The 21999-nt window shown below is 33.7% G+C and overlaps 4 protein-coding genes across 6 annotated transcripts; all 4 read right to left on the bottom strand.

Moving 5' to 3' along the window:
* Positions 1–2460: 2460 nt before the first annotated feature.
* On the bottom strand, positions 2461–3610 carry LOC108453056 (protein E6). Its single transcript, XM_017750947.2, has one exon. It carries the CDS (start codon positions 3411–3413, stop codon positions 2679–2681), a length of 735 nt encoding a protein of 244 aa, XP_017606436.1. The 5' UTR covers positions 3414–3610; the 3' UTR covers positions 2461–2678.
* Positions 3611–7486: 3876 nt separating this feature from the next.
* On the bottom strand, positions 7487–8386 carry LOC108453301 (uncharacterized). The gene has a single exon (XM_017751327.2). It carries the CDS (start codon positions 8007–8009, stop codon positions 7542–7544), a length of 468 nt encoding a protein of 155 aa, XP_017606816.1. The 5' UTR covers positions 8010–8386; the 3' UTR covers positions 7487–7541.
* Positions 8387–8551: 165 nt separating this feature from the next.
* Positions 8552–12666, bottom strand: LOC108453302 (uncharacterized). 2 transcript variants are annotated; one of them, XM_017751328.2, is made up of 9 exons: positions 12189–12666; positions 11950–12077; positions 11625–11672; positions 11364–11488; positions 10398–10466; positions 10220–10273; positions 9859–10014; positions 8942–9022; positions 8552–8857 (listed from the first exon to the last, which is right to left on the bottom strand). In XM_017751328.2, exons 5-9 carry the CDS (start codon positions 10464–10466, stop codon positions 8801–8803), a joined length of 417 nt encoding a protein of 138 aa, XP_017606817.1. In that variant the 5' UTR covers positions 11364–11488; positions 11625–11672; positions 11950–12077; positions 12189–12666; the 3' UTR covers positions 8552–8800. The 2 variants fall into 2 exon arrangements, with proteins under 2 accessions (XP_017606817.1, XP_017604213.1); XM_017748724.2 differs by lacking the exons at positions 8552–8857; positions 8942–9022; positions 9859–10014; positions 10220–10273; positions 10398–10466 and having other exon boundaries at positions 11366–11473.
* A 146-nt stretch (positions 12667–12812) lies between these two features.
* On the bottom strand, positions 12813–21306 carry LOC108453300 (uncharacterized). 2 transcript variants are annotated; one of them, XM_017751326.2, is made up of 22 exons: positions 20478–21306; positions 20261–20375; positions 19906–20006; positions 19398–19489; positions 18932–19067; positions 18736–18804; positions 18474–18575; positions 17650–17748; positions 17285–17395; positions 16736–16942; positions 16289–16396; positions 16093–16188; positions 15908–15964; positions 15569–15715; positions 15422–15481; positions 15218–15322; positions 14724–14885; positions 14457–14530; positions 13915–14038; positions 13410–13501; positions 13140–13260; positions 12813–13050 (listed from the first exon to the last, which is right to left on the bottom strand). In XM_017751326.2, exons 1-22 carry the CDS (start codon positions 21144–21146, stop codon positions 12898–12900), a joined length of 3000 nt encoding a protein of 999 aa, XP_017606815.1. In that variant the 5' UTR covers positions 21147–21306; the 3' UTR covers positions 12813–12897. The 2 variants fall into 2 exon arrangements, with proteins under 2 accessions (XP_017606815.1, XP_052883917.1); XM_053027957.1 differs by lacking the exons at positions 15218–15322; positions 15422–15481; positions 15569–15715 and having other exon boundaries at positions 20478–21292.
* Between the last annotated feature and the right edge of the window lie 693 nt (positions 21307–21999).

Here is a 21999-nt window from a genome sequence, read left to right as displayed (position 1 = left end):
AACTAGGAAGTTTTACATTAAAATATACATAATAAAGCTATTGGAAGTTTTCAATGTGTTAGATAATAAATTTTGAAGTCAATTTATTTGAAATTAAAAAGAAAGAAAGAAAGAGATAATGACCTACTTTATCACTTTAGAAAACATTCAATAATTTATTTTTGAAATACAGTATCCTAAAAGAAAATTAGATAAATTCTGCGCAATTTCTGAATTTCATTTTGGTGATTAAGAAAAAAAAGGAAAATCAACCGTGATTTGCAAATTAATTAGCTTTTATGATTTTTGTCCCAAATGAAAGATCAAGAAAATAGAAAAAAGTAGAAACTCGACAAAGACCTGAATTGGAATTTTCTTTTTCATAATTTGTTATTGGTGGCATTATCTTTTGAAGTTTTAAAATTATTCTAAAATATAGAATATTTTTTAAAATTTAGGTTTAAATTTTTAATTACTTAAATTACACGTAAACAAAAAATCATAAATGTTCGTCATTACACCAACTAAAACAAGACATATATACTCAGTTGTGAACTGTCTATCAACATTTAAAAAAAAATTATTAAAAGCCTTTTATAAATAAAATGTTAGTTGGGCAATAAGGATGTTTAAAGGCCCAAAAAAGATGGGTACTGATGCTAGTAGGTCCTGTGGTCGAAGTATACCTGGCCATTTGGGCCATTGTTCTTTATCTTTCTCCAATGGAACTTAGTTATAATATTTGCATGTCAACACTCGAAAAATGTTTCGGGATGAAAAGATTGGAGGCAATGTTGGAGAGTAAGAGATGCATTGTTCAGATTTGATCACCAATTATCCTGAATTGATGAATGTAATTATCTATCTATTTGTTAAAGTTATGGTACTGCTATTATTTTTTTACAAAGATATGGGAGGAGAGTTATTCAGAGACAAATAAAAAACTGGATCAGTATCACTAATATTATATCCCTCCAAATGGTCCAATTTTTTTTTTTTAAATAAGAACCATTCAATACCCAGCATGATGAGTACTCCCACAATTATTTTGCTCCTATTTTTGGGGGTCAATAAATTCTTCCCTTGTTGAAATGGGGTTCCATATAAAAAGACACTGTACTCAGTACCCACACATTATTCTGGTAGAGCACCCTCTCCGGTCCCATTTAGTTGGGTTTGCCGGTCTCCAACTTTAACTTCTTATCATTATCTTCATTTTGTTAAGAGTCGACAGAAACTAACCCTAGCAGTTATCTATAATATTATAAACATTCTACACTGACATAACATATGATATACACCTACAAGATATACAAGTCTTTGGATTCATTGAGTTCATATGTGTATATATACAAGTCAAAGAGACTTGAGGGTCTCTAAAGGCTAAAGCTTGAGAACACAAATAAAGTTGAAAAAAAGAAGAAGAGACAAACCACAGTCTATCCGGCATTCACGGATAATCCAATTGAAATTCATCATTTTCCTCTCTTTTTTTTATTATTTTTTTGATTATATATTTTAAATTGATTACCTGCTTTTACTTTAATGGCTAAGGTGGTCCTACTTATTTTACGTTGCTTGTTGTTTACCAACTAGCATACTTAACTCTTGACCATTAACTTGATCGACTAGGATTACCTTTCTTAATTAATGTTCCAATAAATAGTACTACGAGCCTGATATGGTTAAGAAATGAACTTTACTCTCAACCCAAACTATAACTTGGTACTATTGAATTTATTATTTAGCCAACAGATTTATTTGAACTAATTAAAATTATATTGATTAATTCCATTGATTTTTATTAATAAAAATTAATTAAAAATAACGAAAAAATTTCATTGTTAGAGAAAAATTTATCTTCAGAAGTGCTCAACTGTTGACCTCAAAGCATGATGCTATCACTTGCAAAGATAGTGATGAAGGAGGGGGCCATTTATATCATCACATGGAAGTGGTACACAACTAGCAAGCTACACACTTTTATTTGGTTTATGACTATTGAGAACTCGTTTTTATGCATATGATCTATGAGCTAGATGCATACGAGACGCCATATATAATCATTGTTCCAATCCTATCAGCTCTATGTTTTCACCAACAAGACCTCCCTAACTTGTTCAAAATTAACTTTTTAATTAATTAGATTCTTTTATATACGCGTGCATGGTTTGGTGAAGGGGGATCATCGACTACAAAACAAGATCATTAAAAAAATCCAATCATTTTGAGGCTGTCACGATTATTGTCCTTGTATGCATGGAACATCAATGTTAATATATAGAAAAGCTAAAGAATTGTTGTATTTCATTTTCATTTTCTCTTTGCGTTTTTTTCTGATCTTTTAAGTAGATTTTTTCGGTAGGGGAATATAGACAGCTAGTGTTACAATGTACTCACATTTTTATTCAAAATTTGTATGATAAAGTTAAAAAAGAAAGAGGAAGAAAAAAAGAGCATAACTCTCTCAAACCTTTAGCATTTCAAAGCAAAGGAAACTATATATAATTAGAAAATAAAAAAAGATCATCACAAGAAATTAACCGCTAGGCTCAATAAATAAAATTTTAGCTTCATTGTTGTTTTTGCCAATTAATTAATTACCATAATACTTATCATCATATTAAAGCCAGTGCTTGTTTTGTTTGATGTTCTTCACAAATCACACATCAAATGTAGAAATACTGTACGACAGGTGATCAGGGTTCGAACTCTTCCTCGCTTTCCTCGAACTCCTCTTGGTTCTGGTGGTACCTTCCCATGTTGTTGTAACGATTCTCATTGAACTCGTTCCTCGAAGCAACTCCTCTTGAGTTGTCGAACCGGTTTGGATAATAGTTGTTCTCACTCTTGACGTCATAGTAGTACTTTCCATTCTCCAAGTACCTAGTATCGCTCATGCCTTGCTTCTCGCCATTGTTGTAACCATTGTTGCCGTTGTAGTAGTTGTTGTTCTGGTTTTCCTTGGTGCTCCATCCTTTCTCGGTGAAAATGGCCTCGCCCAAGTTTTGCTGCTTAGTGGACTCGTAGGCATTCTTGTTGTAGTAGTAAGTGTCTTTATTGTTGGAGGATTCGGGGATGCTGTTATAGGGCTCATCAGGGTGGAATCTAACAGGGGTGACATAGGGTTCATAGGTTTCTTTGGTGGTGAAACTGGGCCGGCTTGAGCCTGAGCCTGAGCCTGAGCCTGACTCGTGGCCGTAAAGGCCATAACCATTTTGGGTTTCAGGGATGAACCTTGGCTCTTGTTCTTCTGGCTTTTGGGTGGTCTGGGGAACGAAGGTCTCGTGCTTTTGCTCTCTGGTTGTTGTCTCTTTCTCATTGGTGTTAACTCTTGGGAATTTGCTGAAGTACTCTCTAGCATGGATTTGCATGGAGAAGAGGGCAAAAAGGAAGAGGATAGACATAGAGAAGAGTTTTGGTGAGGAAGCCATGGCTATGGTTGCTAATGCTTTACTTGTGTGTGTGATGTGAAATTGCGATGATACAAAATCTATATATAGGAAGCAAGAAAGGGCGATCTTCTAGTTTTCTATGTTGTAAAAAGATTTCAACTCAATTAGGAGCAAGTGGTGAATGGTGATGATTGTGGTCCCTTCACATTACACCAATAACAACTTTATCAAAAGACGCTTTCTTTTATGTTTGTTATTAATGATATATATTTCATTTTTCCTTGTAATGATCCCATTCTCCCACACTGCTAAACAGTTCTACAAATATGATATTTTTTCCGCTATTTCCTTAACATATAAAATTTTATGTTTAGTTTTGTACTATATATCTTTACTAATATTAATTTTAATAAATTTAGTATTATCGATCAATCAACCCTAAACTAAATTAGATACTTTTATAAGGTTATCAATTTATATAGAATAATAGTACAAATATACACATGATAGATCTTGAACCTACATATTTATAATTTGTAATAATTATATCTTACTATTCAACCAAAACCTTATTTAGTATTTTTATCAATTTTTCAAAATATATTTGTTAAATAATTTTACTTCACCCACATCGTGGGTATGTTATAATTTAATATAAATAAAATGTTTTATTGAATTGGTATAACGAAATAACCAACATTAACTCGATTAAAAAAGTCAAAATAATACATTACTAGTTATATAAATAACTTGTTTTTAAATATAATAAAATTCACAATTTTAAAATTCAAATATGGGTATTTGAAAAGCATAAGGTCTCAACCATGCAAATAAACTTTATTAGTAGTAACAAACTCACTAAGAAACCTCATTAGTAGCATAGATATCAACTTTTTTTTTACAAAAAATACTAGATAATTATTTTAACCACATTATGGAAGTATCATAAATTAATATTATTTTATTTCTTTCCCTACATAATGGAGGTGATATATCACTAGTAATATATTTTCATTTCATTTTATTTTTCATATTTCATCTATCTTGTATCGAACACGAAAAAGAAAAAGGTAATTTCTTTTATTTTCTTTTTTTTTTGTTAATTATAAAAAGTGAATTGTCTCTTAAATTTGATTGATGGAAAAATAAAAGCAGTGTCAGTAAAACTTCCTAAGCAAATAAATAAATAAAAATAGGAGAATTCTATAAAAAAATTGTATTGCAATTTCTTTTTAAAAGTAAAATTAGGAGGAAAAGGGTTACACAAAATTCTAACCCTTAAGTCTCATGCAGATCAATTTGTTGATGGAACGAACGGGTTTGAATCCATACATAACAAGAATTCATACAAATTAAAATGTTAATAATTATTTTTAAATTATATTAGATTATGTGACTAAATTAGTAATTTATTGAAAATTATTTTTAAATAAAATAATAATTTATTTAATTCTCTAACTCTATAAAAAAATTATTTTAACTATTTATTTAAATTTATGCTTTTTAACCTTTAAACTTACTTTTTTTTCAAATCACGAATGAAAAAATTAATATATTTTAAACTTCGCTAACGTTGCATACGTGTAGATGACACATGAACATTTAATTAATTTTTAAAATTTAAAAATTCAAAAAATATAAAAATAATATAAAATATATTTTAGTTATATTTTTTTAATTATATTAGAATGTATGATATCTACTTGCGGGTGGGGAATATATCTAAAATCAACATCACCACCAAAGATTAAACTCCTACTTAAAAAAATCTTATATATTTTAAAAATATTAATACATCTATAATAAAAATTTAATTTTGTAACATCAACCCAACAAAAACCATTATGAATAGTAAGGATGCATAAGGTATTTAATGTTGCGGCAGAGATGAGGGGGAGTGGAGTGGGACATAAAATAAAGAGACATAGTTGGGCTGTGCATGTGCTACCCCCTCTCCTTGTCTAATGCCAGGGACACGCTTACTGACCTTTTTCTACGCCGAGGATTTAACAACTCCCGCCCCCTCGGCCCCATCCCTTCTTTAAAGTGCCAATCTGCCATGCGCATTCCATGTTAGCAAACCACCCCATACCCCACCCATCACTAAATATGCTTAACTTCACATTTTTTTATGAAATTTATCTTTCTTTTTTTAAAAAAAAAGTCCTCCACGATTTTCTACAACTGCAAAACCTTGTTCATATCAACATTGTATTTGATCATATAAAAGAGAGAACCAAAAAAAAAAAAAAAAAAGGTGGAATCATTTTGCAGTGTATTGTAATCTTAATCATCTCCTGTTTTAGCATAAAAAGAAAGCTATACTACGAAAGAGTACGAGAAATAGCTATAAATTGATTCAAATTTATTAATGTTAGAAGTCATTTCTTAGAAAATAAAGCTCAATTAATGTTGTAACAGGAATTTCTCCTCTTCATAATAATATGGGGGTGGAGTGCAAAACTTGCAACATCATCATGAAAGAGGGCTGGATAGTATTGATGTATCTATCTATACTCTTTATTGTAATTGAATGTTGATCACCAGATGTATCTAATATACTTTAAGACTACGTTTGGCGCCATCAACAAAGGAAAAACAGAAAAGCAAAGATAAAAGAAAAAGAAAAAGAAAATTCTCCTCATATCTTGATTGAACTTTATGGTTCGTGCTTATGCATTCAAAATTCAAGCACCGATGCCTCTATCTATAACAAAATGAACATAATGGAAACAAGAAGGATTTTTTCCCGCTGAAGGTTGAACTTTCGGAGTCCCAATATGTCTGATATTATGAGGTTCTGTTTTAGAAAACAACAATAACAAAAAGCTGTAAGGATGGGTTGGAATAAAAAATCAATGGTAGAGAGTTAAAAGAAAAATGCTTTATTGTCAACGTTAGTGTTTGACCAATCAATTGAATAATTTTTCTTTTGGCTTTTACTTTTTGCTTTTCTTCTTTTCCTTGGATTAAGTGAAGTTTAGTTGCTTGATTAACGGTGGGGAAGCGTTTCGGCCGTACAAAGATTGTATCAATCTGGCCATCGAATCCTACCCAATTTTTGAAAAAAATGTTTGCCAAACTCGAAAAGCATTAAAACTATTAAGTTAAAAAGAAAAGAAAAGGTAGTATCCAATGTGATCATCAGTTTAGTGAAGTAGAAGCCGTAGAAATAATGTATTATCAGGATTCTAATGTGACTGAAAATGATGTATACTTAACATTTTTTTTTTTTTCTAAAATTTCATAAATATATGTCATATATTCTATAATCACATGATTTTTTTTAAAATTCACTGGTATAAAACTGTACAATTAGAAGACAAAAAAATATATATGTTCAATAAATTATAACTTAAAATTCAACTGATACAATTCATAATAGATAAAGAATTGAACAAAAACATGATAAAATCTAAAAAAAACAATTAGGTAAAACACACAACATAGACACTAAGTGACAGAGACCCGTATTGCAATTATAGATGGTAAACTTAAACTCAAACATTTAAAATCCAAAACTTCAACCTTTTATGAACACTGCTAATATAAAACAAGACTATACGAAAAGGGGAAAAAATTAAAGTAACATAATAAAGAAACCATGATGTATTGTTTTTAATTCTAGAAGCTGAAAGTATTGAATAAAGTGGAGGCGATGGCCCGCCCCATTATGTTGTGGTAAAGTGGAGGCCAGATTTAACTAAACCGAATAAATAGTTTCAGGTAGTGCAGTTGGAGTTTGGTCGGTTATACATGGGGAGAAAATTGATGATGTAAGTTGTAAATAAATAAATAAATGCATGTTTAGACGTTAACCAAAATTACAGGCGGACTTATCTGGCAAAGGTAAATTCTATATTAAGCAAAGTGAATCAGAACTCTTTATTACTGGTTTTGCTTTATGATGTTGTTGGAGCTTCTAATTAATTTACTTGGGGCCTCAATTTAAGCCCCTTTTCATCATCATCATCATCATCTTCTTCTTCTATAAAAGAAAGAAAAATTTCTGAGAGTAGATACTTTGTTAAGGCAAACAACAGTGCTACCGAGAAAGAAATCCGAAATCGACCAAAGCAAATAAAATGATCCAACGTTGACAAGAGAACTGATAAGACATAAGAGTTAAGTACTTATTATTACACAATTCTGAGACAAGGAAAATTGTCAGGAATCATTAAGGGGAAATGGATTGAACCAGAGCAGGGAGAACAATAATAAATCGGGAATCAAAATCGGAATTAAAGGGTGGACATGGCTTTCTAGGCGTTTCCTTCTCAGCCTCTTCCTAACATACTCTCGCTTTTGCGCATCGACCCATTGTGCTTCATCCACTCCCTTGGCCAGAATCAGTGGTGGGGGCTGATAGTAAGGGCACTTGGACCTCCAGGAAGTTTCGGGGACACCCAATCTTGAGACCCTTTTGAGGAAAAGAGAGATTCCCCATTTCAGGTGGAGGGATGGGAAGGTATGGGAGTTGGGTTTATTGCAGAGAATTGGAGGGAAATCCCAGTTGAGGAAACATGGGATTTGTGTGGAGATGAAGAGTTGAGAGTGGAGAGGCGGTGAGGTTGTGGGGCTCGTTAGGATGTGGGTTAGAGCCTGGAGCTTTTGCTCCCATGTCGACTCTTCCATTTTTTCTTTTTTTAGTCTCAACTATGGATTAGCCTTGTGACTTCGGAAGGTGACAAAAAAAAGAAAAAGAAACAAAGGAAGGGTTTTTGTTTTTTTGCAAGGCTTGAAATACCTTCATCAAGGAATTGCCTTATCGCCCGCCATTTGCCTTTCTTTACGTTGATTTCATGATGACTGACTACAGAGAGATGATGAATCATCAATGAATTCACGTTTTCCTTTTTCTTTTAACAAAAATCTGCGATTCCTCCTCACCACTTTCCTCATTTGTTTTTGTTTAATAGTTATTCTTCACTCATGGATGCCACGGCTCTTCTTTAGTTTCATCAACGGCGTTACCGGAACCAGCTTTTTAAGAAAAAAAATTAAAATTCAAATCCCCACATTTTTTTTAAAGAAAAATGATTAAAATTATCATGGACGTGAAACGCTCCCAATGTGTTAATGTCTACGTATATTTGTACACAATCAATTCAATGATCGACTCCAATTTTGATTACGCTACAAATATATGCAAATATCATAAGCCTCAAAAATCAACATTTGGGTCAATGAATATCATACTGTATTGATCTGGACCCTGGAATACTTCCATGTAAAATTGACTCATTGGCAACAAAATGACCAGGCGCTGTACGCTGTACATGTGTCTAACTCTTCTTTCACCTTTTAATATCAAAAACCAATCTGTAAAAGAGATCAGAGAAAACAAAGTACAACAGCTTGGATGTCACCTACTATTTCAGGGTAAGACACTACCCCCTAAAAGAAAATTTCTTCACCTAGCTGAACTATGTTAAAAGCAGCATCCAAGCACCCAGTACAGGGAAGGTAATGAAAGCAGAAGCCTGAAATACCATAAAATGAATTATACCAGCAATTCAAGTAAATCTTCATGTACAGAAGATGGCAGCTGGTACTCAAGAACATACCAGAAAGAATACCAGTTCATCATTGACAAAAGCAGCAGTAAGTTCATTTCTTTGCATCTCCTCTTTGATGAAAGCTTGCAACTGCAAACAAACAGAAAACATTTATTTCTTGCAAAGCCAGAGGTTCCTAGGGAAGGGATATACTTCTTTGTACTTGGTCAATATTTTCTAAAACTAATACATATTAACTTGTAAACTGGAACCTCTGATGAGCACAAAGGAGACAGATGGAAGAAATTTAACATGCTGCTAATTTAACTCCAATTGTAAAGCAGGCCAAATTCTGTGCATTGAAGGAAAATTGAATTGTTACTAAATAATATTCTGAAGTAAAGCACAAGATTGCAGAATTAATGTCTGCATACATCCAACAGAGATGATTGTACGCAGAGAATTTCAAGTTGAAAGTGCAAGACAATTATTATCCTTCTCTTACAAGCAATTTCAGTGCCTTGGTCATAAAAGTTATGGTTAATATCATTCAAGGCAACAATAAAGGGCCAATTAAGGTACATAGTTTAAGGTTCATAATATACTCTTCTTGGCTGATAGAACTATAATTCCACGAATACTCAGTCTTATTTACATGACCGATCAACCCACCGATTTTCCATTTTTTAGGTTGGAAAAGACCAAAAGTTTCCATAATAAGTTTCAGAACTTAGTAAAAGAAAGAGATTCTGCAATCTTGAAGCCATTATATCTTACAGTCTTCTGGGTCAAATTGCTAAGGAAAGTGGAAGAGGTGTTGATAGAGGCAAGCCCAATACTGAAATTCAAATGTTTCGTGACCACTTTTTTTTATGGAAACTTTCACAAAGGTAATGTCAAGTAAGTTTTGACATGTGAAGACCTTCAAGAGTGACACCACTATTTTTCAGACAAGAATCTAGAAAGTCATGCAGTATCAAACATACCTCAGGGTGAAACCTTCTAATAGCTGAGTAAAATCTTTTCAATTGTTGCAGAGCTTGAGACACATAGTATCTTATGATAGGTCCTTTTCCCAATGAATAAGCATCCAAGGCCTTGAACAGCTTCGGTAGATGTCTTCCAGAAATGCCATCTATGAACTATTCACATACAAGATTAGATTATCTTATGACTAACATGAAAAACGAGCATATGACAAAGTATTTTTGCCTTAACTAAAAGGAACTATAAAAGTTATAACTGTTGCTGATGCTTTGATATACAAAGATAAAATTTACAGTAATTTAATGGGACATAGACTGAGGAAAAGAAGAGGTCTGAAAGACTGTCAACTTATTATCTTACCTTCAAGAATGTGCATCTCATATTCCTTTGCTTTTGAGCTTGCAATGCCCTCATCTGTAACACAAAGAAATGATGCAAATAAAGGATAATTATAATGAGAAAAACCTTTATCGTCATTTTCTTTCAAATTTCCCCGAGTTTAACAAATAACTGATATCATTAGGGCCTAAGACCATACTTTAGCAATTTGAAGTAACTGCTCAAGATGTTGAATTTGAACCCATTGTTCTGTAACAACTTCTGCCATCTAAAATGCAAGGGAATGAAACTTTGAGTGAGTAAAATACAAGTTATTTCAATATTAGTTATATCAAGAGATAATAAAATCAAAAGGCAATAAACAAGTTTTCAAGGCTTTTACACATCAACAATCAAAAGAAAGTTCAAATAACCAAGAAAGAGTTCTGATAAAATATGGTCATTTTCATTAACAACTTAGAAAGAATATGAGGATATAATAATTCTCTTCCATTTAAAGAAATACAGCTTAGCGTTGAGCCAGTGACTGGTACCTAAACCATAATACCTGATAACCAACCCAACAAAACCTCTCCCAACCCAACAAGGATATTTAAATCTAGAAATGAGGCAACACAAACTTCAATAATTGGAACAGCAGCAAATAGGTGCTTAAAGCATTCTTGCAGTTATTGATGAAACTCTTATGCTACGTTCGGTAGGAATATTATTTCTTCATGTCTTAGTACATGAGTTACAAACTAACTAGAGTTCCTATTTTTTACTAGAGTTCTACTTATCTTTCTAATTTCAAGTTTAAATATACACTATATGTTATGACAAACTATTTTAATACTTATGTAGTAAGCTTTTCCTTGTGTTAATACACTAGATAACTAAACGAGGCATTAAAGTTTATTATAGATTATATAACGTTATAATATGAAGAAATACTTAGTCATTCAGCATTAGATGGTCATGGTGTATGACAAACAAGAAAAACCCCTCACCAACATCCCCTTGGAGCAGTGATTGATGCTCTCTTGTTGACACCCCAGGGTTTAGGGTTCACCTCATATTATAATTGTACCCCCCCAAAAAAAAAAAAAAAAAACAAGACGAAGATCTCATCATTTACAAGCAGAGTCTCTACACAGAAACAAAATTAACGAATGTAAATGCTAACCTTTCCAACTATGTAACAGCTTCCGGTCTATCCTCAGCGTCCTGTGCCTTCAACTCTAAAACATAAAGATCGAAATTGTTCTTTCTCGAAACAGCCCAAAGGCTGTGTACCTAGGATCATGAAGCCTGGTACTAAAGTCAGTTGAATTGCACAAAAGCAAATATTTCTTGCCACTCACCCTTACAAACATGACAAGGAATCAAATAGGACGAAAAAAAAATTGAAAGAGCGATTATATTTATAGAAGCATTTAAAACGAACCTCCTCTTCTAGAGCGTTAAGCTTTTCATCAGCAAGAAACGAATGATCCTACAATTTAGAAATTGCAAAATAACATGTCAATATGCTATCTACATTTAGAAATTGCAAAATCACATGTCAATATGCTATGTAATTTTGGAACAAGATTACTAAGTGAATAAACCCTACCAATATTCAATTTTCTGCTTTCAAAAGCACCCCCCACCTTTTTTTTCATTTTGAGACAACAATAGGGAGAAGGCATTCAATCCAAATAAACCCGAGTAACATACAAATGAAAACAAAGCTAAAAACAAAAGCAAAGCTTCTTAGGAAAGAATTGAACCTTAAGATCAGATAGAGCAGACTGCAGATAAGTGCTCTTGTTTGCCATGTCCTCGAGGGATTTCGGGTGTTCCTTAAGAGAAAGGGTTTTAGCATTAAGGTCTTGAATTCTTTCTTCAAGAACAGATTCTGCATCCATATTTTACAACAATCAAGGAATCGAGGTTAAGATCAGTGTTTGTTTGGAAACTCTAACTAAGGTATATATTTATCAGTAAAGAAATAAAAAAGAAATTTTACCCAAACGAGAGATCTTGAGCTTGGCGTCGCGCAATTCAAGGATCAAGAGATTGTGGTTGTTACTTTGTTCATCTTGAGATGCGAGTGACAAGAAGAAGAAGAAGAAGACGAAGAAGAAAAAACTGAAAATGGAGGGAAGGAGAATCATATTAACCGCCATTACTGCCTCTTCTAAACAACCCTTTTTATTTTTATTTTTATCTTTTCTCCCTTTTTCTTCTCGGAAGAAGTAAACAGAAATAGTGGCGGGTAATCGAAGCTTGTAGAATCCAGGAGAAAATTGTTATTTCATGAAGTATGAACAACCAAACAAAAATCAGTTGAATAAAGTTATTTCTATTTACGAAAAAGACAAGATATATCTTTTTGGTAAAGGAAAAGAGAAGATATTATTATAATTCGTCCAAAATCAAAATTGTTTGAAATGGGCAAAAAAGTTTGCAATATGTTTCCGTCTGAATTTTTTTAAATAAACATTTATAACGTCCTATCAACAACAATATTTATCTCAAGCTCCAACTCAAATATTTTTGAATGCTTTGATTATTTTCTATTATTAATTTTGTTTCTGCTTTGATTATTTTCTATTATTAATTTTAGAAACATTGTTATTATTCATTGTAATTTTATTCGATTCAATTCGTTTTATTTTATTATTAAATAAAAAAGCCCCGCACATGACATTGCGAGAGCTTCATCACTTCCCAAATCAAAAGGGACATCTGCAAGGTTGAATGTCCCAAGTGTTTTCAGCATACTCTTGGATTGTCCTATCACTGCTAAATCTCCCAGAGCCAGCTGCACTAAGTATACTCATTTTTATCCATCTCTCTTCATCAACGAACGCTTTATCAGCGGCTGCCTGTTCATCTCAACACAGTCCACAATTAAAATGCAATTCCCTTTTACAAGGTATTCTTATTTCTAACTGATGGAAAACCAACTATTTACCTGGGCCTCTAGATAGCTCATAAAATCGGCACCAAGAAGAAAATAGTCACTCGTGCCCTCTATCTTGTCGCACAAAGATTTGAAATAGTCTTCAAACCCGAAATGACCGTCTCGGATCATCCTACATATAATAGTTACACAATGCCACTCAAATCACTTGAAATTTAAACCAAGAATATCTAAATCAACTCAACCTCTGTATAAGAAAAGCAAGGATACATAAACGTACTGATAAAGCTATACATTACGTAGAATGAAGGGGTATAATACCTTACAACACGCGAAAACTGAAGAGGAACTTTAAGAGTGGGTCCTTTCTTGCGCAACGCAACAACTTCATGCGCTTTTGCTCCAAACAGGAACTGAAAGAAATGTTATCAGAAATCTACTCCTACTAATATTGTTAATTCATTATAAAAGTACCATGGAGTCTCTACCAGCCCCTGTACATTAGATTAAACAGTAAATTGGTACTTTCTATTAAAAATTTCATTCTTTTGTATTATTAAAAACTGGCATGATTGACGAAATAATTAGACAGTGACATATGACGTGCCGCGTGTACCTCATGTTAACGTAAAGAGACCAACTTTTAACAGCAGAAATAGATGAAATTTTTTATAGAAGGACCAATTTGCTCTTTGATCTAATGTATAGTGACTAATTTGCTCATTTCTTGAGCAGAGGAGGTAAAATGCAATCCGACACCTAATATAGAGGACTTTATGGTACTTTTACCTTGATTCATTTGTATGACTGTTGATTTAGCACTTACCACGTTATCCTGACCTATTTCTTCAACCATTTCAATTGTAGAACCGTCTGCTGTGGCTAAAAGTAAACATCCGTTCATCAAGAATTTCATGCTGCCAGTTCCTGATGCCTCATGTCCTGCAGTGCTGGACCAGAAAATAAAAATAGTATACATCAGAAGTAGACAAGTTGAGTGGAAGGAGGATTTTTTTTTTTTTAATTCTGGAAAAAGGGGCTCAGAAGGTGGAGAGACTAATTCTGCCCCAACTAATCACTTGGATATTATATTATACTGTTCCATCAACCTAGTGATTCTGAACTGCTCATACGTAAGCTTAATGACAATTAATACTAAAAGATTCCAAAATATTTCGACCCAAATAAATGGTAAAATGGAGGTATACAACTTTAGAGTGACAAATAGATCTATCTATATAAGTGAAGCCAATAGTTGACCACATAAAAACACAAAGAAAAATCCCAATCAGCAATCACTACAAAACATAATGTAACTGCTAACGAAATTAATAATATCATCTAATGTGCAAAACTTATGCATACTACCTTAGATGTTGAGAAAGGTCAGCCCCTGGTATTACCATCTCAGCAACAGAAACGTTGTAATCAGGGATAAAGACCTGCAATAGTACTTAATGACTTAGAAAGACAGATATGTTATTAGAAGACAAATATAAAGGTCCTTGCAGCTTTAATTCATCATCATGGTTGCTGATTATATCTGTTTTAAGGGTAAATTACTCACCCTTCTTAGTAAACAATACACGCTTCAGAGTTCCATTGAACTTCTAGATAAAATAAATACTAGCTTACCAACTTTAAAAGATCTCCAATATCATTATCATTGTTGATCTTTTCAGCCACAGCATGACAGAGTTTTATAACCTTCTTTGCAATTTCATATCCTGGAGCAGCTTTTCCTCCAATTATGCAGACCCGTGGTACAACTTTTTTCCTATCATTCTTGTCCATATTCTGCACCAAATGAGAATAGCATGAGCAAAGATACCTCTGAGTTACACATTCTTTTAACTTATTTTACAAAGTTCGAAAATATGCACAATTTTTAATACTTAAACATCTTTATGCAAAGCCAAAAAGATGATGGTTAAGGAAATGGTTAATCAACTCATATTACAATGAGTAAGGAATTGTTGGTCTTGCAAACATCCAGCAACAGGATGGTAAAAACTTAAACCTATGTTGTTAGTTTGCTACAAGGACAATTCAAAAAGGCACATATAAAAAGAAGCATTTGATAAATTCCACAAGTTTTCATGGCTCTTTCAGCCAAAGATGGTGTTAACCTTGATGCAATCATATCTATGGATAATGCCAAGTATATTAAGCAACTGCCGCTTATATTCATGTATTCGCTTTGTCTGCACATCAAACATTGCATCCAAGCTGACCTGCCCGTTACAAATAATGCACCAACATTACATCATTTCAGAGCTCCTTAAAAATGGAAAAAGAAATGTAGGTGCAAAAACTATAGCTTTCTTCAAAACCTTCAAACCACTCATCGCTTCAATGTACTCGGCAAGCCTTATTTTGTTGACCTTCTTAACCTATGAGATAATAGTTAACAATAAATGAATGAGTTAGCCAATGATATGTTTTGTTTCAAAGGTGAAGCATGCCAACTATGAAAGTACCATCTTCCATTCTTGATGCAATTCAGCATTAGTTGCATAATCTCTCAAGCCTATTAAAAGGTCAATATCACGGATCCAAGCTTCTGTTCCAAGCCATTTTGAGATAAGAGCGCATAAACTAGGATTGCTAACAACAATCCAGCGACGCTGAGAAACCAAATATTAAGAGATCAAAATAACTACACAGCAGGTGAATTTAAATTATTCGCGTACTTTTAGTTATCAGGGCAAGATGCATCACAGCATCACAGTAACAAGTCTAAAATTTATTTACAGGTAGCAAACAACTTAACCTATCAGTAAGTTAATGTACTGAAAAAACTGTAACTTATTTTAAACCTGTGTCACCCCATTAGTCTTGTATTGAAACTTGTGCGGCCATAGGTCATAAAAGTCCTGAAAAGCATTAATGGACAACAATTAAGATCAACTAATTAAAGACATTCATCGTAGCTGAGTTCTATTTCAAACTTGTTACAAGGAAAGGCAACGTTTAAGCAGGAAAAAACAAATATAAGTTTTACCTTGAATAATTTTGTTCTCAACAACTCTGAATGTAATCTGGACACACCATTCACGGTATGAGAACAAATAACTGATAGATTTGCCATTCGAATATTCTGACAAAAGGGATGGTTATGAACTTCAATTTTCATAACATTCTAGCAATCCATCAACACAACATAAATTTTAGAAACCCATAAAATTTGAGATATATACCTTCACAGCACCTTCCTCAACAATTGACATCCTGGTCAGCCGATCATAATCTAAACCAATCATCTTCTTTAACTCTTCCACAAAGTTGAAGTTTATGTCATATATAATCTGAAAAGAGCAATTTTCTAAAATATTAGGAAACAAGTTGACAACCAATCAAACTAATAAATTACAATCTAAAGGAGTGTGGTAATACAGGAAAGAGTTACGTGGAAAATAATAATTAACCACATGCATGTTCTGTACCTTGGAGGCACGATGCTGTAGTTAAGAAAATTATTAAGATGAAGCTTATACCATATGACATCAGATATAAATGAAAGAATATTGTAAGATGAAGCTTGTCCAGTAGAATTACTTAGGCTTTCAATCACATAAAGTAATTCAAAGAAACGGGTAAACTTTATCAAAGCAGAAAGTACATTGCAAAATTCAAACAAAACACACCTGCAAATGTCGAGGGAGAAGGTTGCCCAGTAGATCCACAGGAATTTTCTCCAGTCCTTCAGGTGATACAGTATGAGTTGTGAACGAAAATATTTTGCATATGATGTCCCATGCTCTATGCCAGCTTAAATGCTCTTCATCCAGAAGCACTCTCATCACCTCAGCTATTGCAAGAGATGGATGAGTGTCATTCAGCTGCAGTGCAACCTATATAAAATGCAATTGGAGTTGACAGAACACGAGTCAAGCAGCAGTCAGCACTCAACCTAGGGATGATAATAAAAGTGGAACGAAAATCTTCTCAGTAAAGAGAAAGATTCCTCACTCAACTCTCATTACTGCCATCATCTGAAAGCAAATCAATTGTTAAGGATGTGACATTGAGAACCTGAGAGAACCTTGAGAACAGCTATGTTACACAAGATTCAGGAGGTAGAACCAAGCCATGTCACCTCACTACATGATCAGATCAGTACAAACTAATCCGATTCGAGGGGTCTCTACATATGCTTATGCACTAATAGACACATGAAACATGCAGCTAAGAACCTTCTCTGGAAACTCGTCAAATTTTTTATGAGTGTCTTTGAATCTTCTGAAGATATCTTGTACTGATGCGGATACAAAGAAATACTGCTGTTTCAACCGCAATTCTTTGCCCTGAAAGAAACCACCAAAAAGAAATTTGAATGTAGATCTAAAGAAAGACAAAGAAACATATTTGTTCAACCCCTAGCAAACATTTCAACCAAGTTTTCAGTGAATGCAACATTAATAATCTCCGACTAAGTACCTTTAATTTCCCATAAATCAAACAATTGCAGTAAAAACTTTAGAAGATGAAGCATGAAAAAATTGATGAGGCAGACTATAATCTTGATGTAACCAATCAAGTTAAGGAAAAGCAATCACACCTGATAAGAACGATCGTCGGGGTATAGTATGCTACTAATACTTTCAGCCCTCTGTCTATTGACTACAGCATCAACATAATCCCCAGTGTTAAAAGACTCCTGCATTGCCATGCTCCAAACCCAAGAATTTAAGACATAACAAGGTCGCATACTAACAAGAATCCATAAGCATGTATGGCAATAAATATCATACAAAACCAAAAATCAAAATCTTAAAGAATTTTCCAAAATAACACCTACAGAAAATTACAATCTCTAAAAATAAAAGTAACAAAATATCTGAAATATACAAAATTCTTACTAATTAAGAAATCTTTCTAGAACCGACATCAAATACCTGCCTCAAAGACTATACAAGACAGGATAGATGCTAACCTTACTAATATAAGCTCTAGCCAAAATATAATTCTCCGAAATGCAAATAGTGAAATAAAAAAAAAAGAAGAAGAGAAAGATAAAAGAAATGAGCACATTGAAACAGCAAATAACTGATATCACTTCAGTTGGATTAAGCATGTTTCAAAACAATTAAGCCAAAACAATTGAAAGAAATTATTCAAAAAGATTTCCAAATCCCTCGCTGTCTAAGCAGAGCTTGATGGGTAGGATATAGAAGAGATCCGTAAAGAAAAAAAACACATGATTGCATTTATGACTATGTTTTAAGCTACCAAATCAGCATTGTTAGCTCAGTCCAACTATAGCATTTCTAGCGAATCTAGATCATAAGAATTAGTTTTATGTGCCAGATCTTCATACTTTAGTTTAATCCACCTAAGTGTACATAGAACTCATGCATAACTGATTGGATTTGTCAAAATTACCATATCATGTTGATCACTTGGTTTCGCAGCCCAAAGGCGAAGATTAATGGTATTCCTTGTTCCATAACCAGGTATTGGATTGTCATATGCCACAGCTTCAACCTATGAACATGAAGATATTGCTAAGCTAAAAAAACGCCAACCACATTCACTTAAATTTAGCACTCATTTAAATCATGCATCGCCCATGAGTATAACTAATGGGTAAAGAATTTTATGCAAATGTCTAGGCTTCAATTTATGAAAAGAATTACAGCCTTACCATTTCTCCAGGAACCCAAACTTTACATTTCTCTCCATTCAAAAATTCATCTGTGACTGTCCCATAGAACTTTACCATCCAAAAACATAGTGAACAGAAGTTTAGTAAACAATACAGAATTGCAAAAGAATAGAAAGATAAAGTCAAACATCCAATATTCCCACAGATAATTGAACACATCTAAGTGCTTACAAACCTTTACAGGATATGTTATGTGAATCCGCTCAATCTCCCAAGGGTTTCCAAAATTTAACCAATAATCAGGCTGTTCATGTTGAAATCCATCCACTATAACTTGACGGAACAACCCATACTGGTAGCGTAATCCATAGCTGCAGAAACAATCCCCTAGAATTAGATTATTAAACATAAAAGCCAATTCTCGTTTGAGGATATACAAGTTATGCATGAACTAAATGACATGATTTTGATGCAAGAATTCGCTAAATGATATTGAAAAAGGAAAACTAGCATAGATTATAAATAAGCTGATACTAATTAGAAGATAAGCAAGTCAGCTTCACGGCCCATAATCCTTTTGGTTTCAAAGCCAGTATGGATAATGATTCAGTACCCCTACTTAATGGAAGACTTATATGTATTACTTTTTACTTGAAATGCTTCCACAAATCTTACAAGAAAAATATACAATAGAGGCATACCCCACTGCAGGGTAGTCCAAAGTTGCTAGAGAATCCATTTGACATGCTGAAAGACGAGCAAGGCCTCCATTGCCCAGGCAAGCATCTCCTTCCTTAGATTATCATAATGAATAAGATAAAGAGGAAAGTAAATAATTATCTGAGTGTACAATGTATATATATAAGAAAAGCTTTCTTCCAACATGATTAAGAATTCAGTTTTTAACTTGTTCAAACAGAGATCTCCCTTGAGCTCTAATTCCAAGGAGAGACTGTTTCGAAAGGATGAGCACACCTTAACATCATACAGTTTTTTGGCTCTAGGCTCCCAAGAATATGGCCATCCATTGGATTCACCTAGATTCAAATCTCCGACTACCACACAACATGATCTCCAATAAATATACTTGATGTATTCAATTCTCCTCGCAAACAAACAATTACTTTTCCTGATCGTGATATGCTAGTAATAATAATCTAAGATTAGGACAATAAAGGAGTACAGAAGAAAATCAAATGTCAAGTTAACCTGTTCAGCTAAAACTTCAAAATCAAAACCAAGCTGGCTTAAAGCATCTGCAAATTGGTCGCGAATTCCAAGGTTGATGACAATATTTGACAACGAACGCCCTGAAAATATAAATTGCAAATAGTTGTTTAGCATGAATGATATTTAAAGCACTGAAGAAAATCCAGAATAACATGTGAATTCAAAATCTAGTTCTACTTGTAATAGAAACCGAAGTCTGATCCTCTAGATTTGATAAACTATAGGTGCTAGGAGAGTAATAGAAAGCATAACCAAACTTCTCGAGAGCTCTTAAACTTATCCATCATTTTAATTAGAGTAAACATTATAAGGCTCATAAAGGTAAGAAGTATACCCATAAGAAACTCAAGCGAAAGAAAGTAAACTCGCTTTGGGTCTTCCTTCTTGAAATGTATCAGAGTATCATGCCAACGTTCAATCAACCGATCTCTTACACTGTGCGCCAAAGCCTGTTAAACAATCGCACTTAAGTTATACTATACATTCCCGCCAAATTTTTAAAAAGAAAGTCAAAATTCATTCTCAACCCAACAACGAAACTTTAATCTTACTTGATAAGCTTCAAAATCATCGAAACTAAATCGCGATCGAGCCACCGTGTACTCAACGTGATGTAAAATATCCTTTTGTAAGCTAATCGGGTCGTTCTTCAAGAAAACATCCATCAATCCAAGCATCCTCTCAGCTTGGCCTTTCCTCTCCCCAAAATCCAACCGAGGCTTCCTAACCACGACCCCTCTATCTGACGGAGCCACAGACAAGGCGGCATCATCGTCACCGTCGATTGCGTCGATCAAGGCCTTGTTGATACTTTCCAAGCTCTTCTGATCATCGATCTTGTTGCCGCGGGAATCAGTTACGAAGAACGTCATGACAAAATAGTCTTCTTCAAAATCTACGGTGGCCTTCTCGACGCTTAGACCGAGGATATTGAAGACGCGCGTGATAACTTGGAGGAGACCGGTACGGTTACGCGCACGGATGACGAAAACGGTTGAGTTATCGTCATTTTCAGGAGAGACGGTTTCGACGGTAACGGAAGAGGATGAATTGGTTGCGGATGCGGCGGGAGGGCGTTTGGCAGCAGAGAAAGTGAGTGGAGGAGTGTTCCGATGAGGAAGGGTATAGATAATTGGGCGGGAAGATATGTTTTTAGAAGGGAAGAGAAAAGAAGAAAATAACGTGTTTGGTTTGAGGGAAGAAAAGGAGAGGGTAGCCATTGTACTGGACAACTGAGATTTTGCAGGCTTTTACATAATCATTGAAGAAGATGGAGGAAAATTAGTTAAAATTAGAGATTCGTGAAAACGTAGTAAAAATGGCAGGAAGCGAAAACGAGGTGAGTTGATAACCGTGAGATCTAGTTTAAATATACGCCACGTTAGCAAATTTAACATTTTAACTCGTTCTTCAGCCAGACTGTCGCAGGTGTGGAAATATCACGTGCACTGCATGCCCACTTTTCATTTTATCTTTTTCCAACAAATTTTGGTGATGTGTGTTGGGGGTAATCAATCCAAGATAGATGGATTTGGCCCATAATCACGACGCACTGAATTCAATGATGCTATTAGTATGAGAGATTAATGAATTTCTTTTTACCTTAATTGTTGTTAAATACTAATAATAAATGTAGTAAATTGTTTTATAATTTATTATATATTGATGTTTAGGCCTATGTTTTTATCATTTTATTTTTGATATGAACATAAAATTAAATATATAATTTCTTTTATAGATATGGCATCTATATCTAATATTATATTAGAAAATAAATTGATTCTGCACACTTCGCACCTCGATGGTCATATGCCTTCTCTTTCTTTCATTGTTTATTAACAAATTATCCAAGCACATTAATCTTAGGAAAATTCAAATTCTTTAGGGTCCTCTAAAATGCTATACTGGTTTCCACCATTCTTACACCCCTCCATTAAATTATTTGACGCCACTAAGTAGGTCGATTTCACAGTGAATCTCCTATTAGCATCCTATCTCCAAGCTAAAGAATCCACATTGCCCTTCTTGTAATATTCCGAAAATTTTTACAGTAAAATATTATCCGTGATATAG

This window comes from Gossypium arboreum, chromosome 5, assembly GCF_025698485.1.
Source record: "Gossypium arboreum isolate Shixiya-1 chromosome 5, ASM2569848v2, whole genome shotgun sequence".
NCBI lineage: Eukaryota > Viridiplantae > Streptophyta > Magnoliopsida > Malvales > Malvaceae > Gossypium > Gossypium arboreum.
Note: the sequence above shows the minus strand (reverse complement) of the source record. Positions and strands in the feature narration are given on the sequence as shown.